The following is a 24,046-nucleotide window of genomic DNA, read 5'->3' on the forward strand; positions in this document are numbered from 1 at the left end:
GGAGTATACTAGATTAGCATTTTAGTAAAATGGATAAGAGACAAAAGGAACATTTCTAAGTTGGGCAACAGTCCTTATAGAGGCTAAGAAAGTTAAATTTATTTAATCTAGAAAAGTCTTACAATTTTTATAAAAAGCGTTTTATCCTCAATACTTCCACCAACATGTCTATTAGGCATTTTTAAAATTTGATGTCATACCTGCGCCTCTCCCAAACCTGCTTCTCCTCTGAGTAACCATCTCAGCACTTGGCATAGCCATTCAACTCCAACTGTTCAGGCCAACTGAATCATCTAGGAATCAGCCTTGATTCCTTCTTCCCTCATTGCCCTCAGTCTCTCCTTTCCATCAGACCACCTCTCACCCACCACCTCCAAACCTAACACTTTAGAGCAAAGTACTATTATCTCTTCTAGTCTCCCTGCTTCCATTCTCACCACTTTACAGTATATTCTCATCCAGCAGCTGAAGTGATCTTTCAGAAACAGAAATCAGATGTCACCTCCTATAAAAAGCCCTCCAATGACTTCTCATCACACTTGGAAAATAAAAAATATTTATTATGGCCTAAAAGGCTATTCAATACTTGGCCCTTGCCTACCTCTCTAAACAAACCTGTTACTCTCTACTTCTCCCTACATAAGCTCCAGCCATTATCAGCCTTCCTGTTGCTCCCCAAAACATGGGGCATGTTCCTTCTCTTATTATCTCCTCTACCTAGATCTTTGTATGGCTTACTCCATTATTCAGATTTCTGTTCAAATGCTAACTAGACTTACTGTGGTGACCATTTCACAATGTATACAAATATCAAATCATTATGTTGTACACCTGGAACTAAAATATCTAAAAAAGAGAGAGGGTTGACGAACATGCTGTAACAATAATTTTAGAGGGATTCATATTTTTAAAATACAACCAGGGCTGATTTAATCCCTATTCAAACAACTGACTTTAACATCAAGGTTAGAGATATGCAAATGTAATTTATAAATAATGGTTGTTTTATTTACTTCTTTAGACAAAGAGTATAATAATCTCCAAGGACATGCAATATTTTAAATTGATTCAAACTGGGGTAAGCATATCCTTTAGGTTTATGGTTAAAAAAAAAAAAAAGTCACCTCCTCAAAAGACCTCCCAGGAACACTCATTCTCTGCCTCATTACCCTCTGCACTCTCACCCTATTTTTTTTTCTTGATAGTAAGGAGAACTCTCTGAAATAGTATTTATTCATTTTACATGATTTCATCTGTCACACAGTCCAAAAATGTAAGCTTTCTGTCTATCGTTCTTGCTGTATTCCCAGGATCAAAAACAGTTATTGGGCACAGAATATTCATTAACTACCTGATAATAAAAGAAAAACGCTTACAATGACAATTATATAATTTTTAAAGTATACATTAAAAATATAACAAAATATTAATTATTTTGGCAACACAGGCAAATTTCTTTCCAATTTTTCCTTAATGAACATGAATTGTTCTATAATGGAAAAAATAAATGTACACACACTACTCTGATCATCAAGTTTAAAAATGCACAGAATTGTTAGCAGTGATTACATATTTGGATAGTACAACACCATTGGATGTTAGCTTTTCTGTTATTTCTACTTTTCTGGTGTTTTATCCTCAAAACTTTTTTTAGTCAACATTCTTTGGAAAAAAAAGAAGAAAACATACTATTCATATAATATGGAAAGGTGAGTGACATTTGACCAGCTTCCCATTGTTGCTAGCAGGAGCATGAAGAGAGGTAAATAAACCACTACGTCAGAACAGATTCAGGATGTATATTGGGGAAAGCTCCCTAATTCCTTGACCAACTAAGTTTTCTGGGTCACTGAAAGATATTACCAACGGTGATTTCGGAATCTTCTTCTAACTTATCTTCTTCACATACCTATCTATATGGGATACCCTTTTTGTCTGTGAAATTTGCAGATCTCCAAAATCCACAAAATTTTAGAAGGCATCTAAAATATTAATTAGACTTTATATTTTCCTTTAACTTACATAGCTGGCTATGATAGAATCTCAATAGAGCACTGACAGTGTATGGAGACTATGTCACAGCCCCTGACATAGATGAAGTAGTGGTATGCCCGACCTGGACATTTTAGTATCAAATTCCCTAAGCAAGAACTAAAAGGCGCCATGAAAGCAAGAATACCATGCCTGTCATATTCACTATGGAAGTCCTAAAGCATGGAACAGTGCTTGGTACACAGTAGGCACTCAATACATATCCATATGAATTTAACCCACCTGTTAACCAATTCCACATTATAAAAGTTCTGAGTCTCTTACGTATTCTGTTTCAAGAATTTCACTAATGTTCACTGAGCACAGTGACCACCTGGACTAGCTGGCTAAGAGTTCACTACCTGTTTCCTCTAACCTATCTAGCTTCCTCTTTGCCTCTGGGGAAAACTGTACTTAACCAGGCATTAATCATTACATGGATAATGAGATGATTCTCAAAACATTTTTTCAGAGAAAATAATTCTACGGCATTTGTAAATCATTAGCAATCTTTGTAGATAAGAAAATAAGTTTAACAACTTCAAATACCAGCATTTTCTATATGGTTAGAAAAAAAATATCATGCATTATCAGACCCAATAGTATTCACATCCTATTCAAATCGAATCAAAGATCTTCATCAATGTAGTTTTAAAACCATCTATGTCTACTAACTTCTAATATTAATTTGTTGAACAAAAACAAACATGGAGATTTTGAAACGCACATTTTAAAACATTCAGATAAACTCTGCTTAAGTCACTGAATTACTGCCAGCAAAGAACTTACCGCCTGTCACTTCACACATTGGTGTGATTGCAGAGTCATCTAAAGGCACACCTGTCAACTGCTCTGATTCTACTGACATCGTGCCAGGCAACCGCAACACTAATGCAAAGAGTCTCTGATCCCAACGAAAAGGTTCCTTGGTCAATTCGCTTCCAGGCAAAGGAGAATTAAGAGGTAAATGGAGCTGAAAGTAAGGGGAAATAAAAAAACAATAAGATTTCCAACACTATTTCTCCCAAAAAGGCTACATTAATGACACATATTAAAACTACATCATGAGTCATGAGTCTCCTATCATTCAAAAACAACAAGCTCAAAAACAAAAACTTATATATATATATATATATATATATAAAACAGCATATAAGATATTATTACTTCAATTTTCTTAAGCTTTACTCAAAGAAGACCTCAATTGAAAAAAATCTATTTCTGTAATGCTTTTCAGATTTCAACATAACTCACCACCAGGTGCTGGACTGCTTCTAAATAAATCATTTCATTTAATCATTAAATCAACCCTATGATAAATATCTTAGGGTTCCTGTTTTCTAGATTAAAAAAAATGGGCCTCAGAGACAATAAATGATTTGGCCTCCCAGGTCCAAGTCAGTATTTTTTCTTTTTCTTTAATTAATTAATTTATGCATTTATTTATTTATTTTTGGCTGCTTTGGGTCTTCGTTGCTGCGCGCGGGCTTTCTCTAGTTGTGTCGAGCAGGGGCTACTCTTTGTTGCGGTGCACCGTCTTCTCATTGCAGTGGCTTCTCCTGTTGTGGAGCACAGGCTCTAGGAGCGCAGGCTTCAGAAGTTGTGGCTCACAGGCTCTAGAGCGCAGGCTCAGTAGTTGCGGCGCACGGGCTTAGATGCTCCGCAGCATGTGGGACCTTCCCAAACCAGGGACCGAACCCGTGTCCCCTGCACTGGCAGGCGGATTCTCAACCACTGTCCCACCAGGGAAGTCCCGCAAGTCAGTATTTTTTTCTACCACACCACAGTAGCCTCAAACACCTCCACAGTTAATGATTTAAATATGCTTCATTTCATACGAAACGTATCTTCCCAAAGCATTTGCTTCAAAGTAAATTTTATCACTCTAGTTACATATTAAATGTATCAAAGGTAATGATTCTTACTACATCTGAGTAAAGGTAGAGGGTTTGGGGGTTCCTTCCATGTATTTTTTTTTTTTTTTTTTTTTTTTGCGTTACGCGGGCTTCTCACTGCTGTGGCCTCTCCCATTGCGGAGCACAGGCTCCTGGATGCGCAGGCTCAGCGGCCATGGCGCACGGACCCAGCCGCTCCGCGGCATGTGGGATCTTCCCAGACCGGGGCACGAACCCGCATCCCCTGCATCGGCAGGCGGACTCTCAACCACTGCGCCACCAGGGAAGCCCCCTTCCATGTATTTTTTAATCTATGTCTCTCCCCATGCCCCTAGGACCTGCTCAATCAGAATCCAAGATTCTTAAGAATTTTTAAACACTTTTAAGTGATTCTAATGGGTACCTCTGAACCAACAGTCACAAGGTACCAACAGGTTCACACATCAGTCTTAGCATAAGTAAATGGGGACAACCAGACAATATGGGCCTCATGATGTGAAGTACATAACATTGAAAAAAGGAAGGAAAGAAAAAGGGAAGGAAAGAAAAAGGGAAGGAAAGGTTGAATCTGAATCTAACCAAGCCTTCAGTTCTAACCACCAGTTTACAGGGACAACTGAGCATAGAGGATCAAGTTATCCACCACCACAGGGAGCAATCAATCAAATCCAGAATGTTATAGGACAGATGACCTGGTTTCTCCAATGAATCAATGGCACGAAAAAGCAAAGAGTGGGAGTGGGGAGGGCTGGTGGAACTGTTAGAGAATAAGAGACAAAACAATCAAGAGCAAAGATTTTTAAGACAATCGGGAAAATCTGAAATACATGTTCCTGGTATTATCAATAATATTTAAGTGTGATGATATAGTGCTTAGGAAAACAAAAGTCTTTATCACTTATAAAATTTTTTAAAACATAAATGAAACCCGGGATCAGCATACTCAGGGATTGATTTATACAAATACTGGAGTTTTCTTTAAAATACAGAACACATTTCAAAATTATCACTCTGCTGTATACCTGAAACTAACACAACACTGTAAATCAACTATACGCCAATAAAAATTTTTTTAAATAAATAAAATAAAATAAAATAATCACTTCCAAATTAATTGCCAGAGTTTATACTACTTTTGTCAAAAACAAGACATAATCGCATTGCTTACAGCCTTTCTATTTCTCACCTTGAAGATTTCTGAACTTGATAAATTAGGGATTGAAGTCATTCTACACTGACTTAAGAACTCAAGTTTCTTCAATGACTTACATCAAACCATTAAAAAAAAAATCAGATTCAATTCTAAGAAGAGAGTTCCTAGCAAAGCTCTGCTAAAGTGGCACCTCTCTCCAAAAGACTCATGTCGGGCTTCCCTGGTGGCGCAGTGGTTGAGAGTCCGCCTGCCGATGCAGGGGACACGGGTTTGTGCCCCGGTCCGGGAAGATCCACATGCCGCGGAGCGGCTGGGCCCGTGAGCCATGGCCGCTGAGCCTGCGCATCCGGAGCCTGTGCTCCGCAATGGGAGAGGCCACAACAGTGAGAGAGGCCTGCGTACCGCAAAAAAAGGAAAAAAAACAACAAAAGACTCATGTCAAGAGAATCTGCTGCAAGATTCCTATATCAGGATCAGCCAAGATTTCGTGCCCATGGTCAAGAGTCATGAGCTTTTCTCCTGGCACTGATCCCACTTTTAAGGCAGAAGTCAGAGGCAATAATAAGGAAGGACTCTTAAATTAAGAAATCTGGGCCAGGATGTTCCCTGAGGAAGGTTTTCTAACCTCAGAGGTTCTGTGACACTTGCAAAACAGCTTGGGAACTCCAAGACCTTGCTGCTATCACCACACCCTACCAGAAGATAAATATCGAAGCACCAATGGCACTGGAGGAAGAAGATTTCAACTGTTAATGCAGTAGCTCTGGAAAGTAATGGATACGTGGTCCTGTCTCAAGAATTCAGTGGATAACAGCACTGCAGAGACCTCATGTATAAATAAATAGTGGATAGGACAACAACAGACCCCAAATCATGTACACATACACACACAACTTATCAAGTAATGCTCACACACACACACACACACACATACCCCTAATCAGATAAAGATGAGCATTATCTTTTTATTGGCTGCACAATGCTAGATCTAGAATGTACTTCAAGTAAAACAAAAAGCCAAGGGTCACAAGCATATTTTACACATAGTAATATCAATTTTATAAACTTGTCAAATTTTTATTCATTTTTCTATTTCTTATTATTTCCACCTTCCATATCACGACCACCCTCCCTCAACACCAAAGAGGCAGGAAAAACTCCTCTATAGCTGAAACACACTAGTAAAATAGGAAGGAGTGAGGGCAAACAGGGACAGGAAAAGATAAAAAACCTTAGTGAAAAAATATTCTCAGGAGGGTTGAATTACTCCAAACCTAAAGTCTACAGTTGAAATTCTAGCAATGTCTTATAATCACCAAGGGAGGTCTTTCTGAATATGTGGACTTTGAAAATCAAGGCAAATACCACATAAATCAAGTAGAAAAATATAAAATTAACCACTAGAAAAATGTGCAATAAATATGAATAGATAATTCCCAAAGTTAAAAATGGGCAACCAAAAAAAATAATACCCAAGGAAACTCATATAGCCTATAAATATGTAGAAAGATGCTTAAATACACTAATCATCAGATAATACAAATTAAAGGCAAGATGCAAAATGATACATAGAGAAGAGCATCTATATGCACTATTAAACAATTACTTAGTGTAGTTTTAGATGTGTATAACATACACATATAGGAAAAGTAAAAAAACATGAACTGGACGGCTACACACCAAATTCATGATAATTGTTGCTGCTTGGATGGGGAAGAGGGAGGGAAATAACACTGAGTAAGGGAAGAAAAGAAACTGCACTTAACTATCTGCAATGTTCTCTTCCATTCACTAAATTTTTAAAAATCCTCAACAACAAAAAAATCAAAATGAGCAAATATGGCAGAAATTTTTGTATCACTTACTCTCATCCAGAATATTAGATTAATATGCAAAAACACAGTAAACTATCCATTCAAGCAGTTATCTATACCTCTTTTATAACAGTGTTATCATTTTATAACAAAATTAAACACAAGAAAACTTCATACACGTCTCAACTCAATAAAAGGTAGATTAGATATAATCACTAGCCCCAAAGCTCAGACATTTATAAGGACATTAACACAGACTTCTGCTTATACTTAACTGGCTATTAAAATATACTGTAAGACAGTAGAATATTTCTTGAAAATTATGTTTGCTTTCTCTCATCATTTTTTATGCCCCTACCAAATATTAGGCATTTAGCATTTGGAGGACTTAGAGATGCATGATAAAATATGGTCCCACTACTCCCAAGATTTCTGAGGACAGGGATCATGTTCCTAAAGGAACTGGTTTTAGAGATGTGTTTAAGGAGAAGCTGACAAACAGAAAGAAGAAGATAGAAAATCACAGTACTGGCTATCAAGATATTTATTAGGATTTTTATTTCTGAACACTTGACAGGAAAATAGTTTTATAAAAGCCGTTTTCTGAGACTTAATTGCAGGAAACTTTAGTAAGAGAGTACTCAAATTTAAATGTCTGATGAGGCAAAAAAACTGTCATTAGCAACAACAATTATACAGTAGTAACTATTATATGGCAGACACTATTCTAAACCATATATATGTGTGTGTGTGTGTACACACACACACACTCATTTAATCTACAAAATAAACAAACGTGGCAGGCACTACACACTCCTATTCACAAATGATAAAAACTGAGGCACAGAGAGCCTTGCCAGAAGGTACACAGTAAATGATGAGGAGACAGAATATAAACCCAGGTAGACCAGTTCCTGATGCTGTGCTCTTAAACACTGCATTTTACTGCCTGTTATTAAAACCATAATCTGCATTTAAAAAAATCAAGTGTTGAGGCATTAATGTAAAAAATAAACTAATTCTATTAAATGGAAGAAGAAAATTTTAATTACGAAAATAACTACTTTTAGAAAAAAATTTTAATCATCCATTTCTGAATCAATCTGGTGATTTTGAACCACTAATTACTAAATGTTATGAATATTTTAGATTATTTGTTTTTATAAAGCACAATCCTATGCTTTTCCCCCAGTTACTCTTTGATGAAAAGAGGCACTTTTCTCCCTCTTGCTATTCACTTCCAGTTCTCAAGTACATGGGTAATAACAACAATAACAATAAACAACAAGAACTGCTAGCATAATGAGCACTCACTATGTATGTGTCAAGCAACATTCTAGGAGCTTTTCATGTTTATAACAAACCAGTGGGGTAGGTACTATTTTATCCCCATTCTAGAGACAAGTTGCAATGTAAGATTGTGTGTCAAGAGAGAATACAGACTCAAATAACCCCTGCTATATAATCAAGTTTAGAGCATCAAAGAAGGACTGCAAATTTTAAGAACTGGATGAATCATGTGTAATTCAATAATACAGTAACTTTCCCATAACCATGACATTATTGGTCTTTATTAGGGTCTTCATAAGATTATACTTTGCAAAGCTTTGGTCTAATGGACTAATAAACACAGAAAACTTTATACTAACCAAGTTTTTTTTTTTACTTGAATACAATTGAGGTTTTCTATATTATTATTTTAAATGGTTAACTTTATTGATCTCACCATTCCAGATTTCTTATATAATTACCTTGGTGGCTGACAGAAAAGGAAATATAACTTCAATTTAAACTGAGGAAGACTGTCCTGCTTTTCCTTCTTTCCTTTGGATAACTAACTATCTTACTGCCCTTTCTCACCTTTGAGTCTTTCCTGAATTTCTTATAAAAAGAAGAATATAATTTATTTCTCCATAGGTATGAAAAACAAAGGGCAGATTAGGAAGGTGATTGTCTATCATTAGGCATACTCAAACTTTATGTACTTATAATAGTGTGACTTCCCATTAATTTGTTTCGTATTTGTTTATGGTTCAGACCCTAATTATTTGTGATTTTGCTAAGGCTGGACTAAAGATCAACTTAAATTTTAATCAGTTATTCTGTGAGTGCCTACCACAAGCATGGCATTATTTCAGGATTTAATAAGGACTCTACCAAGCCAAATAAGTAAGATTTGGATTTTTAGCTAGCTCACTTTAAGATAACCAATTATAAAACTTCAGATAATCAGGATTCTCATACGTTATTACTTGTTTTTAAATTTGAAGAATGTAAAAAATAAATAAATAAAAGTCAGCAAACAGTGAAAGAAGATAAAAGAAGTTTCTTTTAAAAACATTTTTAATTCAGGACCCAAACGGATTTCTCCTGGCACACAACCTAACTCACTCCTGGATGATGATCACATCACGAGAGTCAGGTGACTGATCTGTACCAACTCTTAGGAGGTTTCCCCTTGCAGCTGGATATTCTGCCAACTGGTTCTCTTACTGAAGTAACTCATTATAAGTCCTTTAATAATTATACTTCCTACCTTAAGTTTTAATGACCTATTTCCCTGACTGCCTATCCCTCTCCAGTTTGAGAGAAGGCAGGGAGAGGGATCTGATTCTTTTCTGTGTCCCCCCCATAGTATTTGTCCCATTCCCACAGCCTAAGGAAAGGACTAGAGTAGTACAGTACGAGGAGCGGAATGAGGGCTGCAGAGCACAAGCACCAGTCAGCGTCCTGCCAACAACATTTGTGCTCCCCCCCAGCCCAAACCATACACAGATATGGATGCAAACACACAAACACAGATTCCACTGTCATACTGTGGTGGGTGGCAGAACCAGCTAGTCCTACCTCCAAGAGCTGAAGTATTATTCTTCCCTGACATATGAAACCAGCTAATCTCTATGTCCTTTGTATGTACCCACACAGAGGATATAAAGACACGAGCTGCAAAAATTTGCCTGACACCTACAGCAGGGGGTAGAGAAACAACCATTCCATATGGTGAAGCCATTAACAACTCCTGAATCGAGCTCAATGTACAATATTCACAATGAGAATTTATATATGGACATACTTCTACTGAGGCCACACAGAATACAACCTCATAAATTCTAGCCTTAGAATTTAGAGATACAAAGAGTGTGGTCATATATTCTTTCTTGCAAAAATTTTTTACCTCACACACCAAACCAAAACTTGTCTTTATAGTTTAATGCACTGGCCTAGTATCAATGAACTTGGCACACTATCAAAGAAGTAATTAGGTCATCATTAATACAAAATTTTTAATTGTTAACATGTGGGGCATTTTTCTTAAATATTAAGAATGGGGATCACAAATCAAGCTATAACTCAGGAATTATTTAATGAAAGGCAACACAGCAGACACTGTAATTTCTACCTTCAAGAACATGTAAATAATTATAATACGTTATGATATGTACAATAGTAAAAGTATGCATGAGGTACAGAGGAATAATTGATTATTTAGGGGATGGACCAGCGAAGGCTCTCCGAGGAAGTAGCATTTGAGTTAGTTTGAAGAATGAAAAGTTTACTGAGAATCTACAACCTTTTGCAGATTGCAGGGCATGCAGAGTGAAGATCATGATCAAAAAGATAAAAGGCAAGAAATAACAAATACTGGAACAAAAAATTAAATTAAAATTCAGAATTGCTGGAGAGCAACATACAAAGGAGAGAAACTGAAGATTTTAAGAAAGCCTTTAAAAATGGGTAAGATTTTCCTATATATACATAAAAAAAAAAAAGATAACCAATAAGGACCTACTGTATAGCACAGGAACTCTTCTCAATACTCTGTAATGACCTACATGGGAAAAGAATCTAAAAGAGTGGATATATGTGTATGTATAACTGATTCACTTTGCTGTACAGCAGAAACTAACACAACACTGTAAATCAACTATACTCCAATAAAAATTAAAAAAAAAAAAAGAACGGGTAAGATTTTAATATGGTGGAGATAGAGGAATAATATTTAGTGGAAAGAAGCATGTGAGGAAATAAACAGGAAGCATTCAGGAAATTAGTAGCCTATTTTGGGTCAAGTTTAGAGAAAATATAGGGGAATGATAAGGAATTTTTCTTCATCTGCTCATCATTTCCTAGTCTTTCCAACTCTACTAAAACAACTCCCACACTAAGTCATCAAAGATCTTTTTTTGGCCACGGTGGTAGATGACAGTGTGGTCAAAGTGTTCCAGGCTTGAGTCTTAACAGGCCTCGAAGCTTCACTGCCAGCCCGTTGGGAGCCCGTCGCCAGGTAAAGAAGCTTGAACTAGACCACTGCCTGATAAGAGATCTTACGGAGAGACAGAAGTCACAGGGACAAGAAGCGAAGTGCCCAGGCAACAGTGGGCACCAAAGCCCCAGACATGTAAATAAGGCCATCTTGGATGTTCCAGCCCCAGCTAAGCCCCCAGATGAATGAAGCCAACTCGCAGAATCTTGAGAAATAATAAACTGGTGTTGTTTTAAGCCACTAAGATTTAGGATGATTTGTTACACAGAAATAGATAACCAAAGGAGTCATTAAACCTAGTGAAGATTTTTCAGATTTAGCTTCCCAGCAGCATTCAAAACTATTTACCACTCTTTAGAAAGATACTCTTCCTTTGCCTTTCACCTTGAAATATTCTCATGGCTTCCCCTCTGCTTCTTCGGCTGCTCCTCTGTCTTCCACCCCGACCCTCCCCTCAATCTCTAATACCTAGCCATTACATGCTGCTGACGCTCAAGGCTCAGTATTAAGCCTTGGCCAGTTTATACTCTAAACCCTCAATCCACCTACTCACAGCTTCAATCACTACCTATACTCAGATAATATCTTACAATTGGATATGTCCAGCCTAGATCTTTCTTTTGAGCACCAAAATATTCTTCTGCCTACTTGCCATTCCCTCTTGGATGGCTCAGTTTGCTCAAAACTGAACTCAAGATTTTCCTCCACCCCAAATGGTACTCTCTCAAGATTCCCTAGCTCAATGAATGGCACCGCAATCTATTCAGTTTTGCAAGAAGCCATCTCCCTCTTCCTTATACCCCCAAATGCAATATATATCAGCAAATTTGGCTGATTTAACTTTCTAAATATCTCTTGAAAGTGTTGCTTCTTTCTATCCCTTTTACTATTACCAACCTCTATGACCAAGCTATTGTCAGAACTAATGCAACAATGCCTAACTGGTCTTCCAACATCCACTTGTCTTTCACTCTTCCACCTCCTACCTCTAAATAAAACCCTTGGATGACTTCCTATTGCATTCATATTAATAACATTAATTGGCATGGCCTCAAAACCCCTTGTGTGGTCAAGCCCAACCTTCTTTTCCATTTTGTACAATGATCCCTCTTTTTATGCTCCAAGTCACATTAGCCTTCTTCTAGTCCCTCAGTCTCAAAACATACTCAAAACTTTTGGGAAAAGAGCCTTTGTACAGTGCCTCTACCTGGTATGATCATCCTTCCCACTTTTTGTGTAGTAAATCCTCCTCACCTCTTCAAATCTTAGCTTTCAATGACCTTCTTGACTAGATCCAGTGTGCCCTTATTATAAGCTCTCACCATACATACTCCTCTCTTTTGTAGGATACATGATCATTGCAGTTTTACTTTTATCACATGATACTTTTATTAATGTTTGTCTTCTCAATTAGACCCAAGGGGACTGAGCTCCTGATTGCTTATCATTTGATCCTCAGAGCACAGCAGTGTCTAGTTCATAGAAGAAACTCAATAAATATGGCTAAATGAATAAAACAGATGGATGGATAATCTAGTGGACAATGGAAAACAATGAAACATTTTGAACAGTAGAATAATACACTCAAGTGGTGTGCTTTAGCATAATTATTGCCATGGAAAGACAGATTTGAAGGAAACCGAGACAAGTTAAGGAGCTAATTAATAGTTTAAGAAAAACATCAAGGTGAATGATGGCAAAAGGAATAGGAATGAAAGCAAGAAACAAATTAATGAAAACAAAAAGCAAGGGACTAATACCAAAGACAATTATAGAGGAAAAAATACAGATTATGATACGCCCCCTAAGGCTCTGATGCCTTCTCTACTTTTACTATTGCAGTGATGATTTAACATGTTCAAATGATAACAAGTTACTGTAATACATGAAATGTGACTTTTAAAAAAATGCAAAACTAAGTTCCAAAAGGACACACACACACACTCTAAAAAAAGAGCACTTTTCTCAAAAGATGTACAATAATGTTACCAACTCTAACGTATAACTACACATAATTGTTAAATAATATCCCAAATTATTCAGAATCTAACATAAAACATTTAAACTGAAATAAATTATAAAGTATTAGGTCAGAAGGTTAATTTAAAGCACATTGGTAAAGAAACAAAAAATAGAGTAAAAGCCTTGTGAATCATTTTGAGACTCATTATTTCCCAGGTAACTGAGAGCAATTAATGCTTCAATCATAAAAACTTATCAACAAACTTTCTTCAGTATGTTATACATGTCCCTATCGTCTGGAAATACATTGTACCCCCTAAAAAATAACAATAATAAACTTTTCTTGATAATTCAAAGAAGTAGGGAGAGAAAAAAGCTTAAAGACCTCTTTTTCATACCAAATATTGCCCCAAATCACATGGCAAGTTAGCAGGCTGACAAGTCTTCATTAACTGAACTCTGTGCCGGGGTTTTAATTACTCTGCTTGAATCAGCGTATTTAGTCCTCCACCACACCTGGTTACCTATAACTTAGATTCTAAGATATATCAGCAATTCAATGTATATTTCCTTGCTTCCCCAAAATTTAACATTAAGTGTACATGAAACTTTTTCCAACAATAGCGCATAATTATCCATAAAGTTGCATATCCCCTCCTTCCTCCATCTCATAGAGTTTCAGGGTGTTTGAGTATCAGAGTTTAGTCTAAGTCTTCTCCACACTGGGTCTAGAGGTTCTTCTGGATCCCTTTTGGCCATCATAAGTTAAACGGAGCATCAGAGTCGTATTTTATAGCCTGTGCTTATGATCTTGACCTCTTTATAGCACCTTTAGTTTGAAGAGTGTCACTTCAAGGTATATCAAAGGCTACTAGAATTTCATTTGCAGTTCCTATTTGATTAACCTTAGAATATTTTTGTATTCTCTTTATTTCAATGATAAATTACTAGATGATATAATGCTTCTCTTTAAAAGGTTGGCTTTGGGGGCTTCCCTGGTGGCGCAGTGGTTGAGAGTCCGCCTGCCAATGCAGGGGACACGGGTTCGTGTCCCGGTCTGGGAAGATCCCATGTGCCGTGGAGCGGCTGGGCCCGTGAGCCATGGCCGCTGAGCCTGCGCGTCTGGAGCCTGTGCTCCACAATGGGAGAGGCCACAACAGTGAGAGGCCCACGTACAGCAAAAAAAAAAAAGGTTGGCTTTGAACAGATATTGGATTCTTCAGTAACAGTTCTTCCCAACTGGTAAAAGAGTCATAATACCATCTCATAGCTTTGAAAGTTTTACCTCTCTTCTCAGAAATTGGGCAACTTCAACTGTCTTTATATTGCACTGCATGTTGTATCTTAGGTGATCTAATGTATGTATCATATTTTTTGTTTGTTTCAATGCTTATTCACTGTAAAGTAATAATTTCCTTAAGGATACAAATTTATGTTAAACTTCTGAGACTTCTGGATGAAAATATGTAACAATCAGATGTAATATGTGAACCATGTTTGCATTCTGATTCAAACAAAACAATCGTCAACATTTGTGAGACAAGTAGAGAAACTGGGATATAGAATGGATGTTACAGATTCTTTATTAAACACCTTAAATTTTTTGTTAAACTATAAAAAGAAATTAAATTTAAATTAATTTAGAGTAATTATATTTTAAACTTAAATTTAGTAAGATTTTTAAAAATAAATTATTGTTAAGCCATATTGAACATTGCAGGGGGGTGTGTGTGCATGTGTGTGCGCGCGCGTGCGTGCATGTCCTTATATGTTAAAGATGCATACAGAAGTACTTACGGTAAAAATGATACAATGTCTGGAATTTGCTTTAAAATATTCCCCCTAAAATGTATATTGTATATATAAATGTTTACATAAATGTATAAATGTGTATGGGGTAGGGGCAGAACAGATGAAATGAGACCAGCAAAATGTGGCTAATTATTGAAGCTAGGTAAGGGTTCTTGAGGTTAATTATTTTATTTTCCCTACTTTTGTATATGTTTAAAAGTTCCACAATAAAAATTTCTTTGATTGGACATATGTGAATAACCAACACAACAATTAAAAATGCAAGTAATTAAAAGCCTCTGAGGAAAGGAAATGAGAATGGGAAGTCTTGCTTTTACTACTAGCCCTCGTTGTGCTTTTACTACATTAGCCAAATGTTCATGTTATTTAAACTGAAACATTTTAACTCTTTTAAACAGAATATAAAAAATTTCCCCTGACACGAGGTGCTAATAAAGCAAATAGTTCAGCCCAAGTGAGAGCAAAATGACCCACACCTGTGCATCAATATGCACGGACACAGGCAGTACCAGATATAAGTCCATACAGTCTAGCTGAAAGCTAACAAACTTCTCCTGATTTCAGAAACGCTCAGAGGGTAAGGGTGGATAATATTTCTTAGAGCAAAAGAAATATAAAATTATCCTTTAGGGGTGGGAGGAAGGTAAGGAAACCCTGACACAAAGAGACTGGTAAATTTATCTAAGTAACTGCAGATTCTGGAAAAAGCAAGATTTAAACCCACAATCTCCCAGTTTGCTACAGCCTTGTTACATATCTGGATTCTCATCTAATGTTTACACTGCGTTTAGTAGTGTGTCACACTACTAAAATCTGTTTTTCTCCTTGACTTATAGTAATTAATTTCAGACTGCTGCTTCCTGAGCTCCTATGTCTACTTACATCACCACTTTTGTGTATGTTTCCTCATCTATTAAAATATATAACAAGGATATATATGTATATAAACAAGGCTGGTTTAACATTAAAAATTAATCAATGTAATTCACTATATTAGCAAAATGAAAAATGAAAAATCACATGATAATCTCAACATATGCATAAAAATTGACAAAATTCCATACTCATATTCATGATATTTTAAAAACAAAAATTAGCAAACTGGGAACAAAGGAGGACTTCCACAACCTGATAAAAGGAATATAGAGGGGCTTCCCTGGTGGCGCAGTGGTTGAGAGTCCACCTGCCGATGCAGGGCACACGGGTTCATGCCCCGGTCCGGGAAGATCCCACGTGCCGTGGAGCGGCTGGGCCCGTGAACCATGGCCGCTGAGCCTGCGCGTCTGGAGCCTGTGCTCCACAACGGGAGACACCACAACAGTGAGAGGCCCGCGTACCGCAAAAAAAAAAAAAAAAAAAAGAAAAGGAATACAGAAAAAAACCTACAGTTAAAATCACACTTACACAGTGAAAGGTTTCACTCTCACCTCATTCGCCAAGACTGGGAACAAGGAAAGATGTCTACTCTCACCACTTCTACCAGTACATTAAGACAAGAAAAAGAAACCAAAAAGCAGACAGATACTGGAAAGAAGTAAAACTGTCAATATTCACAGACAACGCGATTTTATATGAAAAAAATTCCAGGAAATCTGGAAAAAACTGCTAGATAATAAGTCATTTTAGGAAAGTCACAGAATTCAAGGTCAAAATATAAAAATAAATTTCTACATACTAGCAGCAAATAATCAAAAATTAAATGTAAAACAACTGATTTACAAAAGCGTCAAAATATATGTATAAAACTTATACAAGGAAAACCACAAACATTGGTGAGAAAAATTAGACTTAAAAAATTTGAGAGATATACCATGCTCATGGATCAGAATAACCAATAATGTAAAATGTGGATTTCCCCGAAATTAACTTAGAGATTCAATGTAATTAAAATCAAAATTGCAGTAGGCTTTCTTGTAAAACTTAACAAGCTGACTTTAAATTTGGAAATTTAAATAAATTTAAATATGGAAAATTTTAAATATGATTTAAATATGTAAATTCAAAGGCCTAGAACAGACAAAACAAGTTTGAAAAAGACAATGTTGGAGACAAATTGCCTTCAAGACTTACAAAGCTACAGTAGTAGAGACAGTGTTATACTGGCAAAAGGCAGAAATAGAAACCAATGAAACAGAATAGAAAGTCCAGAAACAGACAATCAAATATGTGGCCAATTGACTTTTAACAAAGATGCCACAGCAGTTCAATGGGTAAAGGATTACCTTTTCAACAAATGGTACTGATACAATTAGTTAACAGTGTGTCCAAAAAATGAACCTCAACACTTTCTTCCCATCACACATAAAATTCCTAAATGAATCATGACCCTAAAAGTAAAAGCTCACACTACAAAACTCCTTAAAGAAAACACAGGAGAAAGTTAGTAACATTAAGTTAGGCAAAGATTTCTGAAATAGGACACAGAAAGCACAAACCATAAAAGAAAGAAAGAAAGAATCCAAAAAAGAGGGGATACATGTATATGTATAACTGATTCATTTTGCTGTACAGTAGAAACTAACACAACATTGTAAAGCAACTATATTCCAATAAAAATTAATTTAAAAAAAGAAAAAAATTAAAAATATTTGCTCTTTAAAAGATCCTGTAAAAATTGAAAAGGCAAGCCATAGACTGGGAGAAAATACTTGGAAAACATGCATCCAATAAAAGACTTGTATCAAGAATATGTAAAAGATTCTTATAACTCAATGATAACAAGTAAAAAATGGGCAAGAGAATCAGAACACTCACTTCACCAAAGAAGATATACAGGTGACATATAAGCACACAAAAAGATGTTCAACATCATTAGTCATTAAGGAATGCAAACTAAAACCAAAATGAGATACCACTACACACCCACTATACTGTCTAAAATTAAGACTGAAAAAATTCAAGTGTTGGAAGGATGTAGAGCAACTAGAACTCTCATACACTTCCTGGTAGGAATGCAAAATAGTACAGCCACTTTAGTAAACAGTTTGGCAGTTTCACTGAGCCCACGAGCCACAACTACTGAAGCCCGTGCGCCTAGAGCTGGTGTTCTGCAACATAAGAAGCCACTGCAATGAGAAGCCTGTACCTGCAACGAAGAGTAGCCACTGCTCGCTGCAACTAGAGAAAGCCTGTGCACAGCAACGAAGACCCAACGCAGCCAAAAATAAATAAGTAAATTTATTAAAAAAAAAAAAAAGCTTGTCAGTGACCTACCAATTACAATCCTAGGTATATACCCAAGAGAAATGAAAAGATATGCCTACAAAAGGATTTTCATGCCAACGTACACAATGACTATTATAATGGTCCAAAAAAACAAAAAACAAAAGGGAAAAACCCAAGTGTTCTACTTTGGTGAATGGATAAGCAAATTATAGTATAGCCACACAGTGGAATACTACTACTCAACAATAAAAAGGAGCAAACTACTGATAGATGCAAAAATGTAGATGAGCCTCAAAAGCATTATGCTAAGTGAAAGAAGACAGGCACAAACTACACACTGAATGATTCCATTTATATGAAATTCTAGAAAAGGCAAAACTATACACACACACTCACGTGCACACACACATTGTGACAGAAAGCATGTCAGTGGTTTCCAGGGGACAGTGATGGAAATTAACTGCAAAGGGCATAGAGAACTTTTTTGGAGTGATAGATATATTTTATATCATTATTGTGCTGTTAATAACACAATGTTTACATTTGTCAAAACTCATCAAGTTTTATACTTGAAATTGCTACATTTTATTATATATAGATTGCAGCTAAACAAAGTGGACAATAACAACAGAAGAAATATAAGCAAACACAAATTTGAGAACCATATATTTAGTGGCAAAAAAAAAAAAAAGGGAAGAAAGAAAAGGAGAAAAGGCTCTAGAATACATATGCTATTTAATTTGGAGTCTGGTGCCTTATACTATAACTGTGCTGCCTTCTTTCTGAGAACGTCTCTCTAAATATCCAGGTGAGAATGTTCATCCTCAATCTTTTCCATGGGACACAAAAGATGTGCATGCGAGCACACATGCACACACACTCCCATGGGAGTATTAGACTTAATTCTTGGGAAGATAATCTAACTATATATATACACCCTGCTCTCGCCCATTTAAAAGGCAACATAACAAAATGAAAGCATCGAGTGGCTTCACTGTAAGGGGTATAATTGAAGTACTTTAAACTCTTAACAATAAATTACTTGGCACACATTTCACAACATGCTGAGACGCAAACAAATGGAATCACCAGCAGATTCATTCATTAATTCACTCTGAATAAAAATTTACAAAGAACTAATGCTGTCAGATAATGAATAAATGATAAAAAATCTGCAGAGTATTAAACTATTATAAATTATCAATCTTAAAGAAATTAGGTCAATTAGTAAGTAGTTCATGAGCTATAGCTGAGCTAGGGACAAGGTAACACTAATGAAATAACTACAGAATGATAATATAGGTACATAATCAAATGCTAAATTTTGTCGTATTTATAAATGCTGTAAAAGTTCACTCAGGGTATGAATATCAACTGAGTGACTACTCTGTGCAGTGACTGTGAGTGCAGTGACTGTGAGTGCAGTGACTGTGCAGTGACTCTGGGGTTACAAAGGTAAGCAAAAGGAAGATAGGATAGTCCTTGCCCTTGTGGGGCAGGAAGGCAGGCTGACATTAACCAAATAAGCACACAGATTACCATGTAATTACACACTAAGCTAAACGCTGTAAGGGAAAAAGGTTTTCTTTTTCTCTTTCCTTCTTCCTTCCTTCCTCCCTCCCTCTCTTTCTCTTTCTTTCCTTCCTTCTTTTTCTTTCTTTCTCTTTCTCTTTCTTTCTTTCCTTCCTTCTTTCTTTCTTCCCTTCCTTCCCGCCTTCCTCCCTCCCTCCCTTTCTTTCTCCTTTCTCCCTCCCTCCCTCCTTTTCTTTTTTTTTTAAAGAGCAAAACAGAATCCTATGCTCCTGCCTTAACTAATGCAGATCACTCCCCTCTGGTGAGTCTCTTGCCCTGATATTTTTCTAACTAAATCTCTACATCCCATTAACACCCAATCTTTCCTGATAGCACCAGTGTTACTTTCACGGGCAAGTCTTCTCTAACCCCTACAAAAATTAGAAGTCTCTCCTTTTTGCAGTGTGATAGAGAATAATAAAGCAGTAAAATTTCTCGAGCACTTATTTTCTCATTTAATCATTACAACAACCATGAGATACAGTTATTATTATCCCCATTTTAAAGATGAGGAAACTGAAGCTTAGAACAAGAGAGAATTAGGTTACATCTCTAATTAGCTGCAAAGCCAGGAATCAAGCCTGGGTCTTTATAACACAAACACATTCTTTAATTACATTCTTTAAATATCTACCTTAAATTTGAATTGGAAACACTAATATGAATTCATATTTTCTTTCAGAAAAAAACTAAAAGTATGTATTCCTAACTCTGTCTACTGCAAAGGCATGAAAACAATGACCAACTCAACAGCAAAGATCACCTCTTAACACCCAGGTTATGGGTTTCCACATACCATTTCCAAATACACAGAACCTGATATGATTTCAGGTCTGGGGCAAAAATGTACAAGATAAACTAAGAACAAGCTGTCAAACTACAAGGTAAGGAAGTTTCCAAAGCTTTTAAAGCATAATTAATTTCTTTACCATCCCTTTCATTTCAGAAACTAAAAACTGCCCTCAGAATCCAATCTCTCTTTCTTCCTTCTCATCAAAACCCCTAAATTTTGGCTGGACACATGGCCGCCCAAGTAGAGATTATACTCTGCCTTGCAGTAAGTGCAGCCAGGTTCTGGTTGATGGACTCTGACTGGAACTGCCATATAGACGTTTTAGGTCATGTTCACATTAGGAAGCTGCCTGCCCTCCACATTCTTCCCACAGGCTGAAATTCAGTTGTAGTATTGAACTAGGATGTGTTATAAAACCAGTGTCAACCATTCAGGTAAAGCAGACAGATCAACAAAGGAGAAGGAACGAGGGGGCCTAGACAATAGCTTGGAGCAGAACCACCCTACCTCCCAGACCACCAACCAGTTCTGTCTTTGATGAGAGAGAAAAAGAAACTTGCTTTTTAAGCCACTATTACTCTTGTCCCAATTACAGAAGCTGAACCAGCATCCTAAATCATATACCTTTCCAGAAGCTTTTCACAATCCTTGAAAGTTGAACTAGATGCTTGTCAATTTGTTCTGCTTTGTTGCAGAAAATATGCATTCGAAAATATGCATTCGAATTTTTGTGCATCAAAGGCAGGGAAGCACACATTCTAATCAAACCAATGCTAAATGCCTTTGTGATTCAATAAATAGAAAGCTGGCACCTCCAGGATCAAGTCCCATTCTAGTTCCATTACTCAGATTTGCTTGGATAATGTAGATGGGAAAAAAGCTTCAAATAAAGTTTTAACATTTTCAGTGGAACTGAGTATTTCTTATATCTACTTCCTCAAATATAATACAGCCTTAGCTCTTACTCATAATGAACAACAAAAAAAATCCATATAACTAGTATCAGGTCCTTACAGATTCATTTCAGTTTCCTCCTTCCCAATACATGTAGGAATAATTCTAAAACCCAAGATTAAGTCCTTCAACGTCCTTCCTCTCCCTAAGATTCTACCCTTCAACAATCATAATCCTCAGTTATTTTTCTGTTTATTTCCAAGAACAGTTTAAAATCCAAGGATACCCAAACTGAAATTATCTGGTGGAGAAAAGATTTGTGAAAGAAATCTGCCTATCCTAGAATTTGCTGCTTGGGATTAGAGAAGAACAACACACTCTATTATATCACCTTTATATTTCTGCCTAGTATGAGAGTTTTATTAAAAAGGATGTACTAAATGTCACTGAATTGTTCACTTTAAAATGATTAATTTTATGTTATGTGTATTTCACCTCAACAAAAAAATATAAAAACCTTAGCAAAAGCCAAGCCCTTTACCAACCTAGCTAGAGAGAATAAAGAAAGAATAAAGACAAAGACGGAAGTAGGAGAGAAAAGTTAAATAATGATGATGATGATGATGATGACTGTAACGAATCAATTCATAAGTCTGACATTCAAAAAGAAAGAACAGAGACATAAGAAGGAAAAGATTGTCAAAGAAATAAGAACATTTCTGAAACTTAAAGGATATGAGTTCCCAAACGGAAAGGGCCTGCCAGGAGCCCAACACAAAGTCTAGTGGCAGTAAGATAAGTTAACAAGTAAAATAATGAACAAAAACTGGGATTACAGTGACAAGAAGAAAGCCCTAAAAGTGCAGAGAAGAAAGTACAACTAAATGCCCAAAAGCTTCACAAGAGGTAGCATTTGACCAGTGTCTCAACAAATACTGAGTAGGTTTTGGGGAGTGAAAGGTGGAAAGAGACAGGAAACATTCCAAAATTATGGAACAGGCCCTGACAAAAGAGTGTCATGTATTCAAGGAACAATGGGGTCAATTCATTGTTGGTGAAGCACTTAAAGGTAGTAAAAACCAAATAAATCATGGAAAAAGTTGGAATAAAATCATAAAGTGATTTTTATGCCCAGTTAGGGAGTACAGATATCCCAAGGGAGGAAATGAGGGGAAAAGGGAGAACACCTAAGTAGCATCAAAACTCAATTAGAGGGGCTCTCCGGGTGGCGCAGTGGTTGAGAGTCCGCCTGCTGATGCAGGGGACACGGGTTCGTGCCCCGGTCCGGGAAAATCCCACCTGCCACGGAGCAGCTGGGCCCGTGAGCCATGGCCGCTGAGCCTGCGCGTCCAGAGCCTGTGTTCCGCAACGGGAGAGGCCACAACAGTGAGAGGCCCGCGTACAGAAAAAAAAAAAAAAAAACACTCAATTAGAAAGATAAAGGCAGGTGGGGGTGGGCAAATGGGTGAAGGTGGTCAAAATGTACAAACTTCCAGTTATAAAACAGGTACATCATGGGGATGTCATGTAAAGCATAGTGACTACAGTTAACAATACTGTATTGGTATATTTGAAAGTTGCTAAGAGAACAGATCTTAAAAGTTCTCATCACAAGAAAAAAAATTTTTTCTATGTATAGTGATCAACATTCACTAGTTACTATAGTGATATATGTATGTATATATCTCAATATATAAACAAAGAATCATTGCGTTGCACACCCGAAACTAATACAATGTTATATGTCAATTATATCTCAATTTTTCAAAAAATACATATATGTGTGTGTATGTGGGTGTGTGTGTATATATATATATGTACACATACATACATACATACACCCAAGAGCAGCGATGCTCAACACTTTTTACTGTGACACCATTTGAAGGCTTAAAAACTGAGGATCCTAAAGAGCTTTTATGTGGGTTATATCTACCTATTGATGTTTTCCATATTAAAAATTAAAAACAATAAAGTTTTTTTTAAAAAGATACAGGTTAGCAAAACAAACCTTAGGAATCTGTTTATAGATGGAAATCTTTACAATACTGATGGATGAAGCCTGAGAATGAATGAAACTGCCCAAGAGGAGCATGTCAAATAAAAAGGAAAAAAAATAAATTAATAAATCTAAGATTAAACCAGTCACAAGTGTTAAAGCAACAAACAAATAAATTAAGGCAAAGGATTAAAACAGAACAGAAAGCCAGAGGAAAGCCAGAAGAGTATAAATCCAGAAGCCAAGAGAAAACTTTATGAAAGAGTGTTCAATAGTACTGGCAAGGGCTTCCCTGGTGGCGCAGTGGTTGAGAGTCCACCTGCCGATGCAGGGGACACGGGTTCGTGCCTGGGTCCGGGAGGATCCCGCATGTCACGGAGCGGCTGGGCCCGTGGGCCATGGTCGCTGAGCCTGCGCGTCCGGAGCCTGTGCTCCGCAACGGGAGAGGCCACAGCAGTGAGAGGCCCGCATACCGCAAAAAAAAAAAAAAAATAGTACTGGCAGAACGTCATGAAAGAGAAAAATGTAAAACCAACGGTTGGATTTGGAAGATGAGGAAGACATTGCTGACCTCATTATGGGTAGAATCAGAAACTAGATTGTAATAGATTAAGGAGTAAAAAAGAGGTAGGGAAGCAAAGGAGACAGCAGAAACAACTTCTAAATTTGCTGTGAAAGGAAATTAAGGAAAT

The 24,046-nt window shown here is 36.7% G+C and overlaps 1 protein-coding gene across 1 annotated transcript in view; it reads right to left on the reverse strand.

The window, feature by feature from the left end:
- INTS6 (integrator complex subunit 6) overlaps positions 1-24,046 on the reverse strand; it is a gene marked incomplete at both ends in the record, with an annotated part of 93,791 nt that overhangs the window by 25,333 nt on the left and 44,412 nt on the right. Inside the window, one exon of the mRNA XM_079722066.1 lies at positions 2,821-3,004. Coding sequence (XP_079578192.1) covers positions 2,821-3,004 — 184 coding nt within the window. The remainder of the gene's footprint in view (positions 1-2,820; positions 3,005-24,046) is intronic.

Source organism: Hyperoodon ampullatus (genome assembly GCF_949752795.1).
Source record: "Hyperoodon ampullatus genome assembly, chromosome: 16".
Classification (NCBI taxonomy): domain Eukaryota; kingdom Metazoa; phylum Chordata; class Mammalia; order Artiodactyla; family Ziphiidae; genus Hyperoodon; species Hyperoodon ampullatus.